At 35.5% G+C, this 24,578-nt stretch overlaps 1 protein-coding gene across 6 annotated transcripts in view; it reads right to left on the reverse strand.

Annotated features, from left to right (window-relative positions):
• Positions 1-2,028: 2,028 nt before the first annotated feature.
• The window catches only part of LOC109105146 (DNA-binding protein SATB1-like), a 55,674-nt gene continuing 33,124 nt past the window's right edge, over positions 2,029-24,578 (reverse strand). For all 6 annotated transcript variants that reach the window (XM_042773211.1, XM_042773215.1, XM_042773214.1 and 3 more), the window contains 5 exons: positions 24,098-24,310; positions 20,712-20,783; positions 19,741-19,896; positions 7,246-7,452; positions 2,029-4,630 (listed from right to left, as the gene is read on the reverse strand). In XM_042773211.1, the coding sequence (XP_042629145.1) occupies positions 4,082-4,630; positions 7,246-7,452; positions 19,741-19,896; positions 20,712-20,783; positions 24,098-24,310 (1,197 nt within the window). In that variant the 3' untranslated portion in view covers positions 2,029-4,081. The remainder of the gene's footprint in view (positions 4,631-7,245; positions 7,453-19,740; positions 19,897-20,711; positions 20,784-24,097; positions 24,311-24,578) is intronic.

A 24,578-nucleotide genomic window follows, 5' to 3' on the forward strand; every position in this document is an offset into this window, starting at 1 on the left:
TTTAGGAGATATCACAATCCCAGAATGCATTGTGATGAAAAAAGTCCTTATCAGATGGCCTAAAAGTGTAGTTAAAAATAGTTCCATCTAACTATATATAGCCTTTCAGTGTGTAATATCGAAATCAGTTGTGAGTTGAGTTTCCTGTGCATTCAAGTCATTTGTAGAATGTGCCAAATGTCAGATTTCACTTAGGCAGTAGACCCTACACAGCAATGCACTGATGAATTACTCACAAAAAGACCAGAAACATGTTAAGAAAGAACATGGGCAACATGAACGCATTATTGACCCCATATCACACCTTCTGTGGCCTCCATCTCTAGAAAGAAAAGTTAGCGAACGGAGCTACAAGACAGAGAACTTATTTTCACAGAGCAGTTCCAATAAAGCACACATCATCATGTTTATTAGTGTTTCTGCTGCATTTCTTGTTTGATTTACTGTGAAGTCCCAGGGGCTGATGGGTAATTGTTGCATACTCCCACTATGAGGCAAAACCTGCTATTATTGTGTCAACCTGTTGAGTCTTCATTTATTCTCCAGGTAAAATATTGAGTTGAGTATTCTCAAAGCATGGCTATGATCAGAAAAGCATGCTAACATACTACTCTTTCTGCCATATGTACAGTAGCATGTATAGCCTACTGTATATATGCTAAATTCCTGCATGTGAGTACCAAGATGTCATCCACCATTTTTAACGTCTATTATTGTGGACTATCTAATATAAAGTTGTGAAACCTGATAAAAGAGGACATGGCAGTTTTTAAATTGGGTTGTATTTTTATGTGTTCTTTTTTCAATTGAAAGTTTTAGTTTTTTTTTTTTTTTTTTTTCCTTTTTTATAATGTCTATAGTTTTCATGAACTCTTAGTTTTTAGTTTTAGTTGTTTTAGTACTTCAACTTGAACTAAATGAATATATATATATATATATATATATATATATATATATATATATATATATATATATATATATATATATATATATATATATATTCAGTTAATATTGATTTTATTTCAAATATATTTTTACATGATTTTAGTTATTACAATAACCCCAGGACATAATAGTTTTTGTTTCAAATATGTAGTTTTGTTTTTGTTAAGATTAATATAGATTTTAATGTCAAGTATGGGAAGAACATTAGGTGGTTTTTTAGGGGCTGTTAGTGAAAACGTTGATTCAGTTTTGTAGTATATATAGTAACATTCAAGTGATCTTATCAGATTTATTTCAAAGTGGAAATTTTTTGATCTAAAAAACAAACAGGAGAAGCTTGTCTGTCATTGGAACACATTTCAGTCGAGGGCCTCTATAGTGTAAAGAATTTTATTTAACATTTCCATGAAATTTGATACCTGCTATTATACAGTACACATTAAAATATTTAACTTCACACATTTTAAAAGAAAAAGAAAAGTTATTTCCCCACTTGTAATAATAACGGACTGCTGTGAGTTCGACAACAATTTTTTTTTTTTTTTTTCGTGTTTCATATATTAGTTATGTACATACTCCCCTTCATCTCCTGACACATATACAGAGTTTCTAAGAAAAACAAAACAAGTCATTTATTGTACTGCATGTTGAATTGTTTAGAGCTATTTCCATTTAAACTTACCCTCATCCTGAAGTCTGGGTAAACAAAGTATGCTATTTCTCGTTCCATCATCTCTAAAAATTCCTGCAAACACCACAGTGATGTTTTCAGTCAATCCGTGATCACAGAGGTCACTGATGATTTACCTCCATATGGGCGAGACAGATTTCCATACGGTCTCAGAGCTTCACCTGGAGTTCATCGGGAAGTCAAAGCACCTTCTCAGCTTTACACCTCCAATCCCTGCAGATCAGCTCATTAACAGGGCCTTAACACCTGCCTCTATTTACCCTTAAACACGCTTCTAATACGACTTCATCCCACCTTCCGCCCGGGAGCTTATTCCTCACAGAAGAAGCGCTCGTCTGACTCGGTCTATGCTGTGGATATTCTTTAATGCACATTAACGCAAAGATTCAGAGTACAATACAAACAGTTTAATTGTGTCATTAACAATCAGTAACCACTCCTAGTTAGAACATTTCTGCATAAAGAAACTGAGAAACACTTATAAAACAGTCAGTCGTAACAAAATAACTGGTGTTCTCATTGCAATAAACTCATAAAAAAAGACCCACTTTTTTATACATCATATTTATACAGGAATAGCTTTGAATTGAATTGTTAACCAAAGGAAGACACATTGCAAAACATCGATTTCACACAAATTGCATATGTTTTTCTCTCTAAAGTGGTCTCTATAGGTTAGTCATTTACCTAAGCTTATTTGCATGATAGTAAAAATTGCATACAACATGAATTGTGAAGCTCGTAGCATGAGTTGCTTGACATACAGCACTTTTTTAGGCAACCATTAAAGCACATTTTCCATTTAAAACGTTAAGACACTTCTGATTTTACTGCCCATCAAAATTACATTTATAAATAGAAAAAGATCAGTAAAACGAAAAGCGCCGGGTGACGGAAATGTTCCCGAAACGTAATTACATCAGAACTCAAAATAAATAATGCAGGATGATGCTTGTGATTCACATTTGAAACTGTGGAAATCCAGGATTTTACAGTGACCAAAGTTTGCAAAATAATCTAACATCGGCAGTGCCATATAGTACAAGGCATTTGTTGGCATAGTTTCTTTAAGACTGTATACTTTTTTACAATTAATATATGTCTATATATATATATATATATATATATTTATATTTCTTCAAACCAAATAATAAGAGTGAGCCATTTTCCCCTGGTTTACCTGCAGGTCGTAGGGATCCAGAGACTGAGCCATCCTTTTTATTTCAAAGAGAATAACTCATTAGCCAGCAGTGCTTGACTCAGTACCTCATCATTAAGGCCTTTGTCTACCCCTCTTCTCCAATTTCATGCATTTTTTTTTCTTAAAAATCCAGTTAACATCACATACGTAAACATCAATGTCTATCAAACTCTGTTGACTTTCCTTTTTTTAAAATCAGTAGCTCAAAATCAGTGTAAAAACAACAGACATCAAGTGCAGTCAGCAAATATCCACAGCAACATACTGTCCACTTAAAGGAATAGTTCAGGCAAACATGAAAATTCTGTCAGAAAGTGACTTCTGAAGAATACCCAACCACTCTTTTTTTATAAAATGGAAGTGAATGAGAACTGGGGCCATCAGTGCAGTTCAGATAACCAATTTGTGATATTTATACTGTTAACATGATATAAAATTACTCATACCATGATATATTCATGAATGATTAGTCATATTGGTCTTAGTCCATTAGATTAATTAAAAAAATAATTTAAAATAAATAACAAAATGATAATAAATGAAGAAAATGAGAGAAGTGAGAGAAAAAAAATAATTGTATTTGCTGTAAAAATAATCATACTAACATACTTGTACTGGTAACATGGAATAAAATTACTCATACCATAATATATGATTTTGGTCATGTTGCTCACCTCTAACACATCTACAGTATTTTGTTTCAAACCCAAGTGTTTAATAATTTCAAATTTTTTTGCACTGATGTCAGACTTGGTTTGTTATGAATAATTTAACTAATTATATTGGTCTGAGTCCTTTAAGTTCATAAAATTAAATATTAAAGAGAGATGAAAAAATATTTTTAGTTGTATTTCCAGAGACAGATAAAAAAAATAAAAATCATATACTGTATTATCAAGCCATAAAATTACTTCGTTAAAACTTCATATATGATGTTTTTGTGCATTCTGGAGCTTGACTGCCCAAGTTACCATTCACTTGAAAGGAAACAACCATTTCGACAAAAAATTTCATTTAGGAGTGAACTACTCCTTTAGGATTTTTCTTTTTACATTTTGTTTCGTTGTGCAGATTATTGAAATGATGCACGAGTCTCTACAGTGAAATAATCTACGCTTTACAAAACTGTGAAAGTTAATCATCTCTGTATTATTCAGTCTTGTGTAAAAAGTCTTATAGTTTCACTCATGGAACACAGACATGAGTGAACGAGAATAAGATTCTAAGCAAAAGCAATCTTTCCATTACTCTTTCGCCTCCTGTTCAGTTTGGGCCTGTCCAATGGCATGTGTTTCAGGCGCCAGGTGCTCTTCAATTTTAATGGAGAACATTGTGCTGTTGGTCTGCACGCTCTCGTCCAGCTCGGTCAGCAGCTCGCCCTCCTTGAAGTCTGTCAGGCCCTCGTCCTTATTGTTGTTGGAGGAGAAGCCCTCTTTCAGCTTGCCGGCGTGGTTGATGTAGAAGCGCTGGTTCTGGAAGAACTTGATGATGGTGTGTTTGGGCAGGTCCAGCTGTGCCGAGAGTGTGTGGATGGCCTCCTCGTCCGGATACAGGCCCACGTCCTGAATGAAGCTTTGCAGGATGCCCAGCGCCTCCATGGAGATGCGGTGGCCTTGGCGGCTCTTGCAGCGGCTCTCGTCCTCGATCTCTGCGGGCGAAGCCATGGAGGGCTGCCGCGGGGGCAGCCGCGGTCCCATCTGCTGCTGCTGCAGGGGCTGTTGGGATAGAGGAGGCTGTGAGGGGTGCGGCAGGGGCAGCGGCACTTGGAGCTGAGAGGAAGGCTGTTGATGATTCTGAGAGGGACGAGAGACAAACACGCTACATGTCAAACTCAAGATTTCTGTTAAAATACTTATTTGTATCCAACCACATAAGCTATTTTAAAACAGTTCTGAATGTATCTGAACTCAAGTGTACATTAACTATATTAAAGTTTTAGCAATGATGTGCACTTATTTACTAAATTTGATCTATTGGATTAAGTCCATTAAGTACACAAAACACTTAATTACTAATATTACTATTATTATTATTATTATTATTTTTTTTTTTACTTTTAGTGTCCAACCACATAAGTAATGAATGAGTCTGAAGTTGAACTATACTTTTTTTTTATTTTTTTTTTATTAGCTATTTTTAAAGAATGTGTTTATTAATTTGAGATTTCGGCACTAATGTTAGACTTTATTAGGATTTATTTGATTTAATGGTTTGAGTAAAATAAATAAAATAAAATAAAATAAAATAAAATAAAATAAAATAAAATAAAATAAAATAAAATAAAATAAAATAAAATAAAATAGTTGATTTACAAGTTTGGAATAAGTCTCACTCTTTTTGAATGAAAGTTACTCTTCTCAGTCTTGTTTTGAACTCAAGTGTTTCGTAATTAAATTTTTTTTTGTTGCATCAAGTTCCTAAAATAATAAAATGAAATGAAATGAAATAAAATACAAAATAATAAATAAGTGTGAGAGACAGCGAAATGAAAAAGAAACATTTTTTAGTTGAATTTCCAGCAAAAATAACTATATTGTGATATATTACCATGCTATAAAAATTACTTGTATTATAATATATGATTTTGGTAACGTTGCCGACTTCTAGCAATCAGATGAGGGGATTTTATAGCTTTACCTGTTTCCGTTAATGCTCGGCTGTTAACACGAATGTGAACTCTTTCATCAGAATATTCGCATAAAAGTGGCGGTCTGTTGATTGCTTATCAAGCTCTATTCAAAAGCTGTTGCTTAACACAGTAAATACACAGTCAATATGTGGCGAGATCTCATTGCGCGAGAACTGCGAGTGATGTACGGTATGTGAGCGTTATCGGTGTCTGTGTTTAGGCCACTTTCACGTCGGTGTAAACATATGACACATTTGCTCTGAAATGCACCATTGTTTGCGAGTTAAGGCCATTGTAACCGGCTGCTGCTGTTTTCCATACACCATACAGACTGCTTTTCCTGGGACATTCTCAAGAGGAACGGGAATGCTTGTTAACATTTTTTTGTAAATATGTCAGTCTCCTGATAACATATCAAAGACACTGAAATACAATGGGCAGAAATAAATGGTACATAAGCATGTTGTCCAGCAAGTTTTCTGTACATCAAGGTCAACATCTGACATGTGTTAAATTAAATCTGAATTACAATTTTACATTTTGAAGCAAACAGTGAAGTAAAAAAAAATAAGTGTTTGCTCATGCAAAAGTTCTAGTAACAATGTTACTATTGAGACTGAGGTCCCTCCTTCATTGCAAGTCTATGGCTTCACATTGTGTGCAAGATCTTTTTAACCGTGGTAAAATCATTGTAATGCATGACATCTCATGTTTTTGGCTTTATTATGCATGCATTTAAATTTTCATTTATTTATTACAATGTTGATTCATAGTGCATTAATGTTTAAAGACAACTTTTTATATAAAAAATCTACACTCTGAAAAACAGTTTTGAAGTTGTAAAAAAAACTAAAATTGAGTATGTTTAATTTCATTGTTTCTTGCCATATCTCTAATTATTTGTGAAATTTGTTAGCAATTTCTGAGTGAAATTTTCTACACCTTGTTTTCAATGTAGCATTAAACGTTGAAATGATCATGAACTAACATGCTGTAGGAGTATATTCATTTTTTAGTTTAATGCTAACTACTGTAGTTAACTAATGTTAACTAACGAAACCTTATTGTCAAGTGTAGCTAAATGTTTTAGTCGACATCTGATCTGCAAATCTTTAAACCTCAAGCAGTCATGCACAGATCTCGTCGCCTTAAGTGGTGAAAATGGAAGTGAATAAATGTTTTTCTTCCCCGCATGCTTTTTTTCTTGGATTGACCATATGCTTGCGAGTAAACAAAATAATATCTGATCAAACACACAGCTGTAACCACAAGAACTGTGGGATTTTTGTGATTAAATACGGATTCAGAATAGTGATGAATTTATTCAAATAGCTAGCTGTCCTTAATATCTAAATGCAGACAAATGATGTTGCTAATGACTGTTTTGCTTACACAGCAGCGGAGCACAAAATTACCAGCGTTTGAAAAAGTTCTACAGCACCTCCAAACTTCAAATGATCAAAACAGACTTAATTAGACATGTTTTTGGTAAAAATGGCATTACCATATGGTTACCATATGTAAACCATTTCAAGCTGAATTACCAGCAAAAAAACAAAACAAAACAAAAAAACTCTTACTATTACACTCTCATGAAAAAAAGTTGAAAAAGATGTCACATTTATGTACATCTGAGTCCCTAATGTGCATTTTTAATGTACTAATATGCACTTTTTAGATGTAAATAATAGACGAAGGTGTACCTTTTGAAAGGGTACCTGCCCACTGCTTTTGTACCTTTTTTTCTGAGTGTATATTGTGTGTGTTTGAGACACTGACCTGTAATGGGTCGGAGGGCATGTGCAGCAGGTGAGGAGGTCTGTCCGCATGGTGCTGCTGTCCTCCGTTGCTCTCCTGCTCATAAATAGCGTCACGTTCCACTTGGGACAAACTGAGGAACCGGCGGATCATGGACAGGTTCTCCCAGAGTGTGCGGTTCTCTGGGGATGGGTCCTCTTTCCAGCGCAGCAGTTCACACAGCCAGCCCTGCAGGAGAACACAAAGACAACACGTCAGATGTGAAAAGCAACAGCTAAACAATAAATTCAGGCTAAAATTAAACAAATACGTTTCATGTCATGTATGCTAAAAGTTTGGGATCGGTAAGATTTTTAAATGTTTTCAGTAAAATTGTAAAAAGTTTTTGTGAATATATATAAAAATCCTGAATTTTAAGCATCATTACTCCAGTCTTCAGTGTCACATGATCTTCAGAAATCATTCTAATATGCTGATTTGCTTTCCCAAGAAACATTTCTGATTATTATCAATGTTGAAAACAGTTGTGCTGCTTCATATTTTTGTCGACAGTGTTGTATATTTTTATTTCAGGATTCTTTCATGAATACAAAATTCAAAAGAACAGCATTTATTTAAAATAGAAATCTTTCATAACATTTTAAGTCTTAACTGTGTAAAGCCGTAAACAAACTAAAATATGTATATATGCTAAATATCACTGATTTTGTTTAGTTTGAGAGAGGAGTTTCTTCCTGAAAAGTATTGGTTAAGGAACTGGAAAATGAATCAGAGCCATTCAATTCCTTACAATTCCCATTCCTAATATAAGGTATGGTAGAAAGGAAAAAGCAGCTTTAGTGTGTGTTCCAGCAGTCGAGTCCTGGCACACTTACAAACGTGATGCCCTAATCTCCAGGCCAGTGTGTGGCAGCACCTTTCATTTCCACAGGATTACCCAGCACACACACACACACACACAGGGAGCAGAAGCCAGAGCCACACCAGAGCGCTGCACGGCAAAGATAACTCAGCATTTCTGTTGTCCCATGTTCCTGCTCCTCCCAAAAACCATGTAAAGCCCCAGAGAGCGAGCGAGCGAGCGAGGCTCATCACAGCTCACCTTGTTCCTCTGCCACGTTTATTGTCGCATTTTGTTTTATTTGCATGAGTAGGGATTTGAGTCCCAATCCTGCTGTGATGTCTGTAGCATGAAACGGTTCAAACACGCACACACCTTATCGCAGCCATTAAGCACTCTATCGTAAAATAATCCTCAATCAAACATCTATGGATAAATGCCAAACAAATCCCACTGAGCCAAAGAACGAGCCACCAAAAAAAAAGTTGTTGTGCAACCAAAGTGAAAAAAGACAACAGAGGTATTGGCATTAATGATGTTGCATTATAGAACAAAAACACAAACACTTTTGCATTGAACAGCCATACAGATCTTTGGGCCTTGAAGACCTGAAAAAGCACTTGTATTTGTCCAATTGCATTGCTTCCACTGTCTTACCATAAACAGTGAGCACTCGCAGAGAGTCGGCCTGGAAATGGTAATGTTACTGGGTTTTGTTTGGCCAATTCTGATAAACACTATGAAGGATAATGCATATTATTGGAGAATATGGAGATAGGAAAACTAGTCATGTACAACTAACCTAGACTAAAGCTTGGCTAGTGATGGTAAAAGTGAATTTCTCAGAGGTTGCGCATCATAACTTTGTTTTAACATTTTTTCTTAAATCATAATGAGAAATAAAAATGACTAATGAGTCAATAGTTCACATACAGTGAGAGTAAAGAGCTATAAAATAGTGGAGTGAATTGAATGAGAAATGCCTGAGCTCACAGTGAGATCTTCTGACTTTGGTGTCTTGGCAAAACTAAGCACAGATTGAAAAACCCTTCCAATCACTTTTGAAGCTCTAGATGAGAAATATATAATATACTTTTACTTTTTTTTTTAATTGTATTATTACTATTTTTTTTTTATGGGTACTGTGTGAAAAATAAATATATAAATAAAAAAATAAAAATCCAGGTCACATTTCACAACAAAAACTAAATTATAAAATATTATATTTAAAATAAAATAACTAGTAAGCCTGATGTTCTTTAATAAAATAAACTTTCTTTTATTTAAATAAAACTATTTTATAATTTATTTTTTATTTTTATTTTAATCTTCAGCTTAATTTTAATCCAAATTTAATTAACTTTATATATATTTTTTTATTCTTACTTTAGGGTGAAATATGACCTTGAAATATTTTTGACAGATTTTGTGTGAGATTCACCCATTTATAGCTCAACTTTATAAGATCATGTTACCCAAACATCCATGGACGGGTGGACAGGTCAAGTGGTACATGAAGTGAGGGTCCAGGCAGCCCACTGGAGCCTCCATTGTGTTTGGGGTATAAATAACAGTGGTACATTCTGATAAAAATATTTCTCTGGTGCACAATGGCTGAATTCATGCGTAAGATTCACCCAGCTAAGCAGGATACGGTGTGTCTATGTGAGGGCCGAGCGGTCACAAGCTGCCAATGAGACAAGCACAGGACAGTACTGTGAGAGAACAGCGTGGTGTTTATATCCCTCACCCGGACACAGATGCCAGCGGACACATTAATAAACTTGGGATTGAGTTCAGGAGCCCCAGACAGTTGTGGTTTTCCACATCACAGTCACATGGCACCATCAACACCTTTTTATTATCTCATTTGCTCTTTATCGTCCCCTCCACTAACCCTGTTCAGCCAGGCCTCAGACTCCTGAGACAATACCTGTCTCAAATCACTTGGACCTGGATGTTGCCAATGGTCCCGAATCAGCCAACAGCTCCCCAGTATCACTGGGCCGCATCCCAGTTTGTATACTTCTCCTATGTACTAATAGTGTGTACTTGTTTAGTGATCATCAAGAAAATACCTTAATTATAGAGGGAAATTATAGAGACTGGTATTGGAGATAAGTATTTGGCAACTTGCTATGGTATAAACTACCCATAACGAAAAGTAGGAAGGTACTTTAAAGTTACAAACTAAAACAAAATTAAAGCGATTTAAGAGTGCAAGATCTTCCCTAAATAACAAATCACATTTTATCTGGTACCAAAAAATTATTTTATATGGCACTCTTGGTGAGGGCAATAGCATTAAACAGCATCTGAGCAGATCAATTTACACTAAATATCACATATAAATTTAGAAAAAAATAAATAATAATAATACATTTGAGTAAGAGAAAAAATATTTGATATAATTTTATTTATATATATATATATATAAAAAAAAAATCAGAAGCTATATACACTAGAAAAAACATTATAAACTAAACAAAACAATATAGTATAACAATATAGTACACAGTATAACAATGTTATACTAAATATTTAGCAGCCAAACATTTTACTTAAAAATTATATAAATTATTCAATTTAAATAAATATAAATTATTTAGTTAATTTAATATAAATTGTACACATTTTTATGAATTTTTAATATGTATTGTAATATTTTCTTGTTTTCTTAATTATACAGTATATAAAACATTCTAATTTTTTTCTAATTTGAATTTTATTTAAATTTCTCATTGTATTTTTATTTTTCGTTTTTATTTATAGTGTTCACGGTTGACAAACAGTTTACCTCCAGAAAACATGTCATATTATTAAAGATTTGGGATGCACTAATCCTAATTTTGCTTACTATATAGTACAGAACTATATGAATTATGATGTCAGATCAGCTGGTCACGGCTGTCTCCAGATCAGTGCTGTGCCCTCTATGCCACGGCTGTTCACTTATCAGTCATCACATCGTTGGATGCCGTTCTCAAACAAGTCAACAAGTTTCAGTCGAGATACGGCCCCTATAGACCTGAGGGCGTACCCAGACTCCTCTTTTAAACAAACACAAACTCGCGTGGACGCCTGTTAAAAACCGCAGTCAGGGAGGCAGATTTTAAAGAGCTTTTCTTTCTTTTTCGCTCTTTTTCATTGTTTTTAAATAAAGATGCTAATCCATTGTTATGGCTTCGGTCTCGAGCGCGTTGAAGTAAAAACAAAAGCGAGAAACAAACATCTTGATGTCAGGCAGAGGCCTGCAGTGTTCAACAGACAAAGCATTATTGTTTCCTGCTCTACCGCCCCTCCTGAATCTGGCACCGACTCAGCTTTGGCAGACAGTGTCATGCAGATCAATTCAAAAGATAATACAGTATGTTCAAACCTGTTTTCGTCTGCGCGCGGGGCCCTAAGAGCGAACGTGTGTGGGGTTTGCGGATGTACGAGCGAAGGAATTGGACCCGCTGCATGCGCGTCAAGTCCATCTGTTGGCTGAAATACATTAATGCGCTCACACAGCATATGTGAATCTTCTGCAACAATAAGCAAAAAAAATTAAAAAAAAGGGCCAAAAATAGGCCGAGAACGGACTGCCTTATTGGAGATCTTACTATGCAAATAGATGTGCTCTCAGTATTTATTCAAATGGTCTTGGCGTGGAGGAAGAGAAAATGAAGCCAGTGCCCCAGATGAACTCTAAACACACAGAAACACATCCGTTCTCCTCAGATGTGGTCAAGCAAACACTCCTACTGCCTTCATCTTCGCGCTACAAACATATTTAAGATGGGAATGCATCGCAAACACTAACAAACCTCCAAACTCAAGGGGGCGATAGAGATAGTTTTCTTTGAGCAATAAACAGCGGAGATTCTCCTCAAACTGTTGCATGATCGCATTTGACCAAAACTGTAGAAGAAGAGTAGAGTAAACTTACCGAAGTAAGAATTAATTCAGAGCATTTATTGTTCAGCATGTATGTATGTAAAGCTAAAGAGCGATGTGCTCTGTCTTATCTTATTTGATTGCAACATGTAAATGTATAGTGTTGTTTTTATGAAAAATTCCCCTCGGGGATCAATAATGCCTTTCTGTTTGTCTATCCATCTATCTAGAGATCTGTAACCAGAGAAGGGTTGTTACAGTATGTGAGGAAAACCTGCTTAACAGCATGTATGGAGCCGTTAATATGTTCCTTATGAGCTTTCTAGAAGTTATAATACACTTTGACCCAAAAAAGGATTTGGATGCTCTAGCTGCATTCCAGAAATGCATTGCATTATATATATATACACAAATGCATTGCATTATATATATATACACAAATGCATTGCATTATATATATATATATGTGTATATATATATATATATATATATATATATATATATATATATATATACACACAAATGCATTGCATTATATATATATACACACACACACACACACACACACACACACATACATACATATATATATATATACAAAAAATGTTGACAAAACAAAATGCTTTTTAGCAGACGATTAAAGGATAGTGAACAAAAAACGAGTTAAGACGATCTGGCTGTATTTGATTGCAAATTGCATTTGCTTGGTATTTTGTCTTTTTCAAAATTTTGCAAGTCTGCAAAACCTGCTCTGATATAGTAAATACAGAAATGAACTCCTATGTGAGCTTAACTGACAAAAACTGCCCAAAAACAACTTTGCACCTTTGATACAATGTCAACAACTTTGTCTACAAAATTATGCAAGGATAAAGGAGATCTGGTGGCCCGTAACTAGGTTACCATTTTCAAGAGACATGAAGGAAAACAAAAAAACAACCCCAACATAAAATGTAAGTAGGCTGATTGCAACATAATTCAAACAAAGAGCCTGCAAGGAGCCCTCGACACACAAGCAACCTATGAGAAAAACACTAGTCCATCAATTATAAGCGTGTGATTGAGATTTAATTCAAAGCTGGAGTTTAATTGCTAATATCAGAGAGCAATTAAGCAGATAAATCATGCCTGATCTTATTGAATTATAGATTAAAACGGCATAAAACTTGCAAATTGTACATGTCAGCTCCAACAGCACTCTTAATTAACACAAGTTTGCTTTAAAACGGCAAAAATATATCAAGTCGTTAACTTTTATGACAGAGGCTTTTGAAGCATTTGATGATATTTGATTGTTTTATAGCGCAGGGTCAGAGTGTAATTTTTTGGTAGTGTGTGTGTGTATGTATATATACACATAAAAAAAAATGAATGCCTTCAGAATACTCTGAATGAAGCATGTGGATATTTTGATCATTTTACAATAAATTCATTGTATTTTTTTCTTTTTCCAATAAATGCAAAAGAGCAGTATGTATGTCCTTCAAAAATGCATCTTTTGTTTTGCATGTGTGAATTAAAGTCATTCAGAACAATGTGAGGGTGAGTAAAATAAACCAAGTTGCTTAATAATGGAACAAATGGACAGATATCGACCAATTTATCTGGTCACTAATGTCCAAAGAGTTGCAGAAAACTAGAAGGAAGAGAGCAAGGAAGGGAAAGCGCAGAGCAGGTCCGGTAAACCCCTGTACACCGTGGGCGAGCGGTGAGCAGAGCGCCGTCTGCTGCAGCCATTGGCTGCAGTTAAATTGAAATATTTTGCAGTGTGTGTCAGAAGCATGCAGAATGGTAATTATGACAGATCTGATTAAGCGGGCGAGTCGGGGGCCGGGCAAGGCGGCTCCGGGCTGCAGGTGCGACCTTGTGCATTCCTGCGTGTGTAAATAAAATTAATTACAAGCATGGGGGCGCGTGGCGCATGACATCGCTACGTGCAGGGAGTCCCACAGGGGGGACCCTAATGGAATATTTTCCCGGAGTCTAATAATACAGTTGGTATTGACTTGAGGTAATTAGGGGGATCATTAAAGCCGCTTTTCCCGGCGTATTTGCCTGCCTGATCAGATTAGTGAGAATGGGCCTCAGAACAAGCCCTGTGTGGTCTGACAGAGGAGAGCGCAAGAAACCGGGCCACCTCTAATGCTACCTTACATGCTGAGGAGAGAGAGGGAGAGAGAGAGAGAGAGATTAAACAGATGGAGAACAAGCTGGAGAACCAGAAGATGGTCAACGAACGAGTTAAACATCAAGGAAAAACGTTCGTTTGGAAGCGAGCACTGTGATAAATCATACGCGGAATTAATTTCCCAGACATCTGGGTCTCTGGTTCACGAATATTGTGTCTTTAATAATACAGGGGAACTGCAGCTGTTTCCAAGGCAACCTAATAACCAGGCAGCCAGATAAATAAATAAATCAATTAATAAACAGTCATCATGGCCCTATTTCCGCTCTCACAGGCCCGCCGCTCCCATCTGCCTCACGCACGCCCCTGGGAGGCAGTGAATTCATAACCGTAAACAAACAACTCTTCAAAATGAAACATGATAATGAAAAATATATATTCTCTGTAAAATTATAGGGTCCATCAGAACAGGAAGAGGGAGGACCGAACTTCCATATACAGTAGGAGCGTAATTTCATTTGCATCCAGCATTGGGTTCTTGTGCTTTAATGAAAGCAACTGCAGATGCGCAGAGGCAGACGATGAGTCTAGACCTGCCCTGGAAATACAGGCCAAATAAATGCAACAGCCAATAGACTGCAGTTCACATCACAGCCTTCTTGCTAGTCAGAGGCAGGTCTTATCAGGGGGAGGGAAGGTCTCAGTCTCAATTTTACTAGACAAAAATCTGCACGACACCCCTGAGTGCGAGGTGATGTCATCAAAATTGTTGGTCTGTTTTCCCGGAAGCTGTTATTCGGATTGCAGGTTAGCTGATGACAGATACAATAAAAATTAAATAACCACTTATTTAAAACAATATTCAAATAAAAATTCTATCAAAAAATATCTGAAAACAGAATTTTAGAAAAACTATAGAAAAAAAATTAACACACAATTAACTCAAATTTCCAAAAATATTAAAAAAAAAAAAAGAGGACGTTATGATTAGAATGATTGATAAATGCTGGGTTTATCATGTTGGCAAGGCTGAGAAACTGATTCAATTGGGAAACAGCTGATTTTCTGCAAATAAAGGATATATCAGTTGACCACCAGTTGAAATTACAACTGCAATTTTGTACTGATATACACAGTCTGTCCTGCTCATTTTTTATACATCTCTCTCTCACACTCACTTTTGCCGACCCACTGTTCCCCCCTAGAGAGCAGCAAGCCAGGCGCTCAGTGACAGATGGCACAGCCTCCTCTACCCCCCTTCATACACACACCGGCCTATCGCCTGCCCCCCTGTACTGCGGCAGATCACTGACATTCTGTCTCATTAGAGCCCTGCTAATTACCACAGCCTCTTCCAGGAGTGAGCGAGAGACATACAGACAAAGAAAGAAAGAGAGAGAGAGAGAGAGAAAATGAGACAGGTCACTCTAAAGGGAATGGCTCTGGGTTCTAAAGGGCTTGTCTTCTGACAACAGGGGCTGTGATTGTATTCACCATCAGAGGGTGTCAGCACAACACCCATAATGCCCTTCTTCTCTCTATTCTCCCAGCCCCAGCAGAGCTCTGTGAATGCCAGTTCAGCACTGTCATGTCTGTATTAGTGGTGTTTGCTCAGTCATACGTCACTTTCACTATCACTCATATTCAAAATTAGGGACTTTAATAAACCCCTAAATCTACTCAACATGAAATCCAAACTGATCCTATATAAGTAATATTATGTGTTCCTGGTCTTATTGTGAATGATTCATCAGTGCATCATGTTATTCCAAATTATTTGTTTTAAATAATTATTATTAGTTAGTTATTCAGCAATAACAATGACATAATAAATTGATAAAAAGTGACAGTACAGCCACTTATAATGTTATAACAATATATATACTGTACATATGTTTCTTGATCTGCAAATCAGCATATTAGAATGATTTCTGAAGGATCATGTAACACTGAAGACTGGAGTATTGATGCTGAAAATTACATTCTGGAATACATTTTAATAGAAAACATCTTTCAAATTGTAATAATCTTTCACAATGTTACTGTTTTTACTGTATTTTTGGCCAAAACAATGCAGCCTTCTTCCCAAAAAATAAAATAAAAAATATTATACCTTATCTTAACTCATCAAAAATGCATTAGAAAAACTGGTTGCGAACAGCACTTCATGTTGACTTTAAACTTGGGTTCATGAATTGTGTCATATGAATGATACTTCAGATAAAAACTACAATCGGACAGGTGAAAAAATCCTGCACTGAAGGAGGGAAGGAAAGAAATTCACCGCTAGAACCTCAACAGCTTTCGTTTCACCTCCAAAACATTAGGCACTAGACATCAACGAAAGCGTATAAATAAACCATTTATATGTTTCTTTTCCAGTTTAAAAGCTGCAAAAATAGTGTTTTTTCTGTGGTGCAGGAGGAGAAATTAATTGAAATGCTACTCGGAATATGAAAGTGCCACCAAATAGATAAAGCCTGGCACTCACGTCCTGTATGGATGTGCGCCCAGAGAGGGGGACGGCATGGCTCCGATCCAGTGCCCATCCCCCAATAAACAGCACACACACTCATTTACACCACAGCCGTACACGCGGCCACATAAGTAAGCAGGTACACACACTCACAAACACACACGATGGCTCTCTTTAACCCCCTCAAACTACTGTTTAAGGCTTTGAAAGCCTAGGGGATGACAATGCGCCTCCCCCTCAACACGGCTCTCATCGAGGGCAGATCTGGGCCGAGCCTGGAGCCCTGTGGCTGCGGAAGCCAAACCCGTGGCCTGTGCCAGATCTCTAGTGTGTGCTGCAGCCAGTGCTGCTGCAGTCTACCTCCGCTTCGGACGAGGATTCCTGCACTGATGGACGTGCCAATTAATCTGACACGCCACGGAAGATAACCATACGGCAAAACACCTCCCACCAAACGCCATCCAGGACCCTGAGGTCCTTCAGCCAGGCAGGGGCTTAGAGGGACAGACAAACACACAGTTTGTGGCTACACTTTACAATAAGGGTTCATTTTCTAACATTTGTTAACTATATTTAAACTAATTATGAAAATGTTTATTAATCTTAAAATCAAAAGTTGTATCTGTCAATATTATTTAATTGATCTAAGCTAACTTGAGGGCCCCATAAAATCTAAAGGCTGGTTTAATTTTTTTCCGCCAAAATCAGTTTTCTTTTTTCCTCTTTTCTTTTTCTTTTTTGTCTTTAAAAATGTAAATCGAATGCAATAATGATCAACCAAATGAAATTATTAAATGTGTTTTATTTTTCCGGTTTTCGGTTTCAATTTCTCTGAATTCAGTGTTTTATGATTTAACACAAATTTATTTTTAAAACTGTGGTAATCATATGGGTGCATAAAATATTAACTATTTAATTGATATTTTAAAATTGAAATCAAATGAAATTATGAAATCTGTTTTTTTACCCCCAAATTCTGTTTTCAGTTTTCATTTTTTCTGAATTCTGTTTTATGATTTAATACAAATGTATAACCAAAAGGGTGGTAAACATTTGGATGCATAAAACTTAATTTAATTGGTCTTTTAAAATGCAGTTCAACGAAGTCACAATCAATCAATAAAAAATAATGAAATCTATTAAATTTTTCACCCCCAAATTTGGTTTTCCATTTGAATTTTTCTGAATTCTGTGTTTTATGGTTTCATACAAATGCATTCATGAAAAACAAATCAATCATACGAATATATAATAATACAATTTAATTGATGTTTTAAAATAACATAAAAAAAAAATATTATAAATAAAAAAATTAAAAAAAAAAAAAACAAAAAATTTAGAAATACATTCAACAACAAAATTATAATAACATTCATAATACTTTGAGAAATACATTCTACTGTACAATATATTTCTGTCATAATTTCTTCAAATTAAGCCAAACCTTAGCATTTGAGCAGTTTGCAGTGAATGCTTCTGAGTTTAAGTTAATGCATTAACACTAACTAATGGGAACTTACTGTGAATTGTTACCTATTTTGTCATCCTACTTGATTCCGAAATCATAAACTGGACTTCAATCAGAATGCATTTCATAATTTTAATTAATTTATTTATTTTGCTATTTTACATTCTAAAAATATAAGTTTTAAGAACATCATTTGTATTTAGCTTTGCCCTATAATGAACTATATAATAATAAAAATAATGTATTATTATTACTTCACAAAAATCATTTATTTATTATTTCATACACTATCATTCTAAAGTTTGGGGTCAGTGCAACTTTTGAAATGAAATTAATACTTTTATTCAGGAAGGATGCATTAAATTGATCAAAAGCGACAGTAAATACATTTATAATGCTACAAAAGTTTTCTATTTCAAATAAATGCTGTTCTTTTGAACTTTCTATTCATCAGCGAATTATGAAAGAAAAATGTATCACTGTTTCCACAAAAATATTAAGCAGCACAATTGTTTTCAACACTGATGATAAGAAATGTAGCTTTGGCCTGTCGCCTCAAATGACAAAATGAGTATTTTCAGGCAAGACTGAACAATATTCTTCATTAAAAAGACCCAAAATGCGACCAAACTGACTGATCAGAATGAAAACATACTGTAATTGTGACTGATACCAATTGACTTCCCTCTATGATTCTTCAATCGTCACACCTCAATTGAAAGAGAGTTTCCCCACCGCTAATTACGACATCATAATACCCGTTTTGTAAATATAATTGTTCTGCATCGGCACCAGCACCGCCAGGCGCTCGGCACCGGCCGGACATTCAGCCGGCGGGCCCCGTGGGCCCCGCAGAGGGGGCTGGGTATGGGAAGGAGGGGGTACCAGCTGCCCGGGGAGCACACATTACGAGATGGAGCCGGAGATAAGTGCTCTCCCAGGCCCCTTTTTCAGCTGCGTAATTAGCACAGTTCTTATCTGCTGCTCAATTCACATTCACACCAGCCATGAATGGAGCACACAGGCTCAGGCAGGGCTGCAGAGAGAGACAGAGAGGGGGCTCTTTTCTCTCAAACCATCATTTTATACGAGAATCTTAAATGCCCTGGTTTGTCTTTTCTCTCCTCCACCCTTCTCGGCTTTGAACTCCCTTCGACAAAAACAGTGGTTTGTGCATCAAACTGTAATTTAGTGAAACAAAAGTATCTGGCACCGTAATCAGTGCAATCAGCAAAAACCTGCTGATATTTCTGGATTATTTAGGGCTTTTATTCACCCCCCCTCCCAATCAGATGTAATTGTGAAAATCTTTAAGTGTGCACATAGATATGTGAAACCTTTAATAATGGGGCTCGCCTTGTGTTTCTTTAATTAGTTTTAATAGGCTAAAACAGACGGTAATGTCTCTCACAGAGGCCTGTATTCAGCAGAAGGCTGTTCGCTATGTGAGATAACGGTGTGGTCGTTGCACAGCTGAATTATATAAACACATTTGTTTTATGTTGCAACACTGTCTGCTGTTCGCAAACCCACAATAAAGCAGCGCAAGTCATTACAGCACTGCGCTACCTGCCAGGCTTAACAAAGCTCTCCCTTTACGCTTTTATCTCGCTATCTGAGCTTTCTGTAGGCTGTACACAAAAATGTTTAACAATGTTTTGTCAACCGGACGAGCGGTTCAAGCATGACAGGCTGCTGAAAGTTGAAGTCTGAGTGGGCCGTACCTGGCTCTTTGAGGCGGCGACCTTGGCGAACATGGCCTGGGACACTTTGGCCCTCTTCATCTCCTGCTGGATCTCGTCGTAGATGGAGGAGTTGATGTTTAACACACAGTTCTCGGATTTCCCATTCCACTCTGAGGTCAGAGGGTTGGGCTTCACCTGAGCAGAGGAGAAATCATGCAACAAGAAAAAAGAAAAAGAAAAAGTTAGATAGACTTTCAAACAAGAAGGTTAATAATAATTAATAATTTACATAAAGTAATAATATATATATATATATATATATATATATATATATATATATATATATATATATATATATATATATATATATATATATCAATATATATATATATATATATATATTATTTTTTTACATACATCATTGTTCAAAAGTTTGGGGTCAGTAAGATTTGTATTTATGAAATATTTTTATTTTATTTTTTTCAGTAAGGCTGCATTAAAATGTTCAAAAGTGACAGTAAAGACAGTTAAAAAGCTAATAATAAAATATCATAAAAGTTTAACAATAAATTCTAATTACAATAAATGTTTTTTGAGCAGCAAATCAGCATATTAGAATGATTTCTGAAGGATCATGTGACACTGAAGACTGGAGTAAAATTCAGTTTTGCATCACAAATAAATTCAATCTGAAAATATATTAAAATAGAAAACAATTATTTTTCATATTTAATTTTATCAAAAAATTCAGCCTTGGTGAGCAGAAGTAATATTTAATATTTAAAAATATGTTATATAATAATAATAATAATAATAATAATAATAATAATAATAATAATAATAATAATTATTATTATAATTATTATTATTATTATTATTATTATACATTATCATTTATTGAATGATTTAATTATTATTTTAGCAAATCTTTTTCATAATATATATGTTTATAATCAAGGACAAAATCAAAATCACTTTTTGCATTAACAGTGTACCATATGTGTACTCACAGGAGAGATGCCCACTGGAATTCTAGGATTCCAGTCTTCTGGTCTTACATTGTTACAGTCCTCTCTTCTGGGCTGTGAACACACACACACACACACGTTTAAAACAATAGGTTAAAATAACACTCTAGTAACGCATGATCAGATTTCTATCACACAGCAGTGATTTCTCCAGCAAAACGACTTGCAAACATGGCCATTACTTTATAAAATGAAGGAGCTCCAAACTGCCACCGAAGGACAGTTGAAGAGGCTGTCAGCGGCACCTACAGCAGTCATTTACATGTGAAGCATCAGTGTCTAGGCGGAGTTATTTTGTGACCATATCTGATTATAAAGGGATGAGCGTGCACAAACTTGCACACTGTTTGACGATCCATTAACATATGTGAGATACATACCTAAACATCTGTTTTTATGACCGCCATAAAAGCCTTGCAGCGCTGCAAGACGTACCACCCTACTGATTTACAGCAGAAAATCCTGCAAACATCTCACTCATGTCTGTCAGCATCAAGCTGCCATGCATCAAAAGACCTCCCTCTACCTGAACCTGCTTTATCAGTTTTATGCAAAAGAGCCAATGTTGGACAAAATATTATCTGACTGATGTCATGTTCAAAAACGGACAACAAAGTAAATTTAAACAAGCATATAAAAAGGCTTCGAGTTCAAAAAGTATTTATATATTTATATATATATATATATATATATATATATATATATATATATATATATATATATATATATATATATATATACACACTGTATATATAATTTTATTGAATATATATCTAATATTGTATAATTTATCAAATGCTGAGAAGTACTAATAAAATAACATTAATTATATTAAATTGAAATAAATTCAAATAAAATTTAGAATGTTCAAATAAATAAAATACTCAAAAGTATTAACAAAATAATAACATTAATTATGTTAAAATAAAATGTAGAATGTTAAGATAACCCAATATTTGTGCGTGCAAAACATTTTTATGCTTATTAAATGCTTATATGCTTTTTGCTGCCTATGTAGAATGCTCCAAATCTGAGGGTCCATTTCAGTTAAGATGCTGCCTATGCACCAAGGAAGCACTAGGTTTTGGAACACAGCCATTATACGTGTCAAGCAGTGCAACGATTTGCTCTTTGATTCAAAATTTCCCCAATCTGAACAAATATCATCAGATAATGGATACTTTTGCCGAGTGTTGTACGAGACTGACGAATTAGACGCAGTTGCTGAATAATCAAGTTACAGAACCATCTGATAATGGGATCTGAACAGGAAAGCAGCATCTGGTTTGCACACACACACACACACACACACACACACACACACTAGGACATGATGCACGCAAGCACACACACAAATGCATGCACACTTGAGTGAACACTGATGACATTTCGGTCTTTACACATTCTGTGTGTGAGGGAGTTTTTCTCCTGTATAAAAGGGCCTCCTCAGTCCATCACACACAGGAAGGCTTTGTGTCCGATCCACTAAGACACACTCATCTGCGTTTGAAGGAGACTCTGCATACCTTTCTGGCCATGCTTGAAGAGTTCGGAGCTCTAGAACGGCTCAGAGTGAAAGAAACACTTTCTGATATCTTTCCTGCATTAAACGTTTCCACCAAAAGGACAGATGCACTGATGTACTGACACTTTTGCATTGCTAATCGCTAATAACAGAACAGAATTTAAAAAAAAATAAAAAATAGAGGTGGTGCATTTAATATTTGAATAAAAGCATCTGCTAAATGCATAAAATTTACAAAGCATAAATGTAATGTTTCCAGCTGTTAACACCACTATTAATAAATCAAACACAAGACAAATCAAACTTGCATTACAAGTTTTCTGAAATGTTATGTTTAAATATGCAGAAGAGGCATTATATAATTAAATATGCATTAATTTGCATACAATTCCAGAACAGAAATCTGAACACTAGATAAAGCCAGTTTCTAAATAGTTTTAATTTGTTGACATTACAGGCAACATTAAAGATTTATACAAAGGGGAAATGTATAGCCACAAATAGATTAAACATATAAACATTTTAAAAATATATTTTTTATGTTTTCTGAAAAAAAAAAACGGGTTTTGCCAGTAGTGTTTAAGGCATTGGGAAATGCTTTGTTTAGTCCATATTAATGCATCTGTACTTAACTGCATGCCAGTCAAGATTTGCAAATACAGAGTTCTAGTTGTGGGGTTGTAATGGGGTGCTTGTGGTTGTGTTATTATAAACCATCACGTGCGAGCTCCTTACCAACACATTGCTTTAATACAGTCATTTAAAGCCGCAGTGCATCATTTCTGGGCCACTAGACACACCAAACAGAACTTCAAAAATAATGACCTTTACCAAACAGGTTTTCCCCATCTTCCACTGCTAGTACAATCTTACACTTTTTTTCCCGTGAGTAAAGCTGCTGTGGAATTTTTTGTATGCATGTTAAAATAGTCCTTTTTCCCAGCAGTTGGCAGGGGTCCTCAGGAATTTACGCATTAAATTCCTGTCTGTGCAAAGCAAATACTCTGACGATGACTGATGAAAAACACAACTTTGCTAATCACTCATTATGTTGTGAGTGAGAGCATGCTAAATATTTGTTCTGAAACTGAGTCTGAGTGTTCAATTCCACCTGCATTTACATAAGTGAGAATTCAGAATATTTTTAAATTCAGCATGACCCCATTTACTATATTGATGCATGTCTGTGGTCTTACTTTGAATGAATTATCAGTGCTCTGTTATTAAAAAATAAATAAATAAATCAGGATTTTTGCTTTGCAAAATATTAACAAAATTGCTTAATATAAATGTATAAGACAGAGAACCTATTTAAGTCTATTAGATTTATGCATGAAACATTTGTCAACAGAGAAAGGAAAATAAACCTAATTCCAGATATATCCACTGTGTCTTTTAAGTAAAATGTATCTAAAATTCATCTCGTTTTTTGTTTCTTGTTTCAGATTTTGAATTAAGATAATATTTTCTGTTTTAATTTAGTTAATGTTAGTCGTTTTTATTAGTTTTTTATAAAAAAATATAACTAAGACAGAGAACTTATTTAAATCTGTAGATTTATGCAAAAACAACAACAACAAACCAAAAAAAAGCAAGAAAAATGAACCTAATTCAAGATACTGTATATTCTTTCTGTCTTGGATAAGTAAAATGTATCCAAATAAACTGATATCATTTTAAGGATGCATAGATATTTTAACTGGGAAAACAAGACAAAAATACAATAAATAAATAAACAGTTTTTGCCATGCACCAAAGGTTACAACCCTACAGCACACCTTGTACTCTACAAAGGAGAACTGATCTTGTAGTGCCCATCGGAGTGCGCTTTTGAGCATGTTACCTGAACAGGGCGTGTGGGAGGGGTGCTGATGAGGGGTGCAGGGCCCATAGCAGAGGCCGCAGTCAAGCTGCGCTCCCTCTCGTCCTGGTAGATGCGGTCGCGCTCCGCTTCCGGTAGCTGCAGGAAGTTCTGCATGGCTCGCAGGTTGACCAGGAGCGACTGAGACGCTGTCTTGGGGTCTTCCTCTTTTCTAAGAATCTCAGACAGAAGACCCTGGGAGAGACACACAAATAAACGCATTGTCCTCATAGCAAAGAGCAACAATTAAAACTTTCTATCCACTCCATCCGCGACAAAGCAATTGCCCCGCCGATAAGCTCCGCCCACCTTAGTTACACCTGCAGTTGTCCCATAGGAATAAATTGGATATTTCTGTGCTTTTCATTAAAGTAATCTAATGCAGTGCCAAAAATGTAATGACATTACAAAGGTTTTCTTTACAAATAAGTTAAATTATACAGTAATGCGATTACAACTACAA

The sequence above is a fragment of the Cyprinus carpio genome, chromosome A16, assembly GCF_018340385.1.
Source record: "Cyprinus carpio isolate SPL01 chromosome A16, ASM1834038v1, whole genome shotgun sequence".
Classification (NCBI taxonomy): domain Eukaryota; kingdom Metazoa; phylum Chordata; class Actinopteri; order Cypriniformes; family Cyprinidae; genus Cyprinus; species Cyprinus carpio.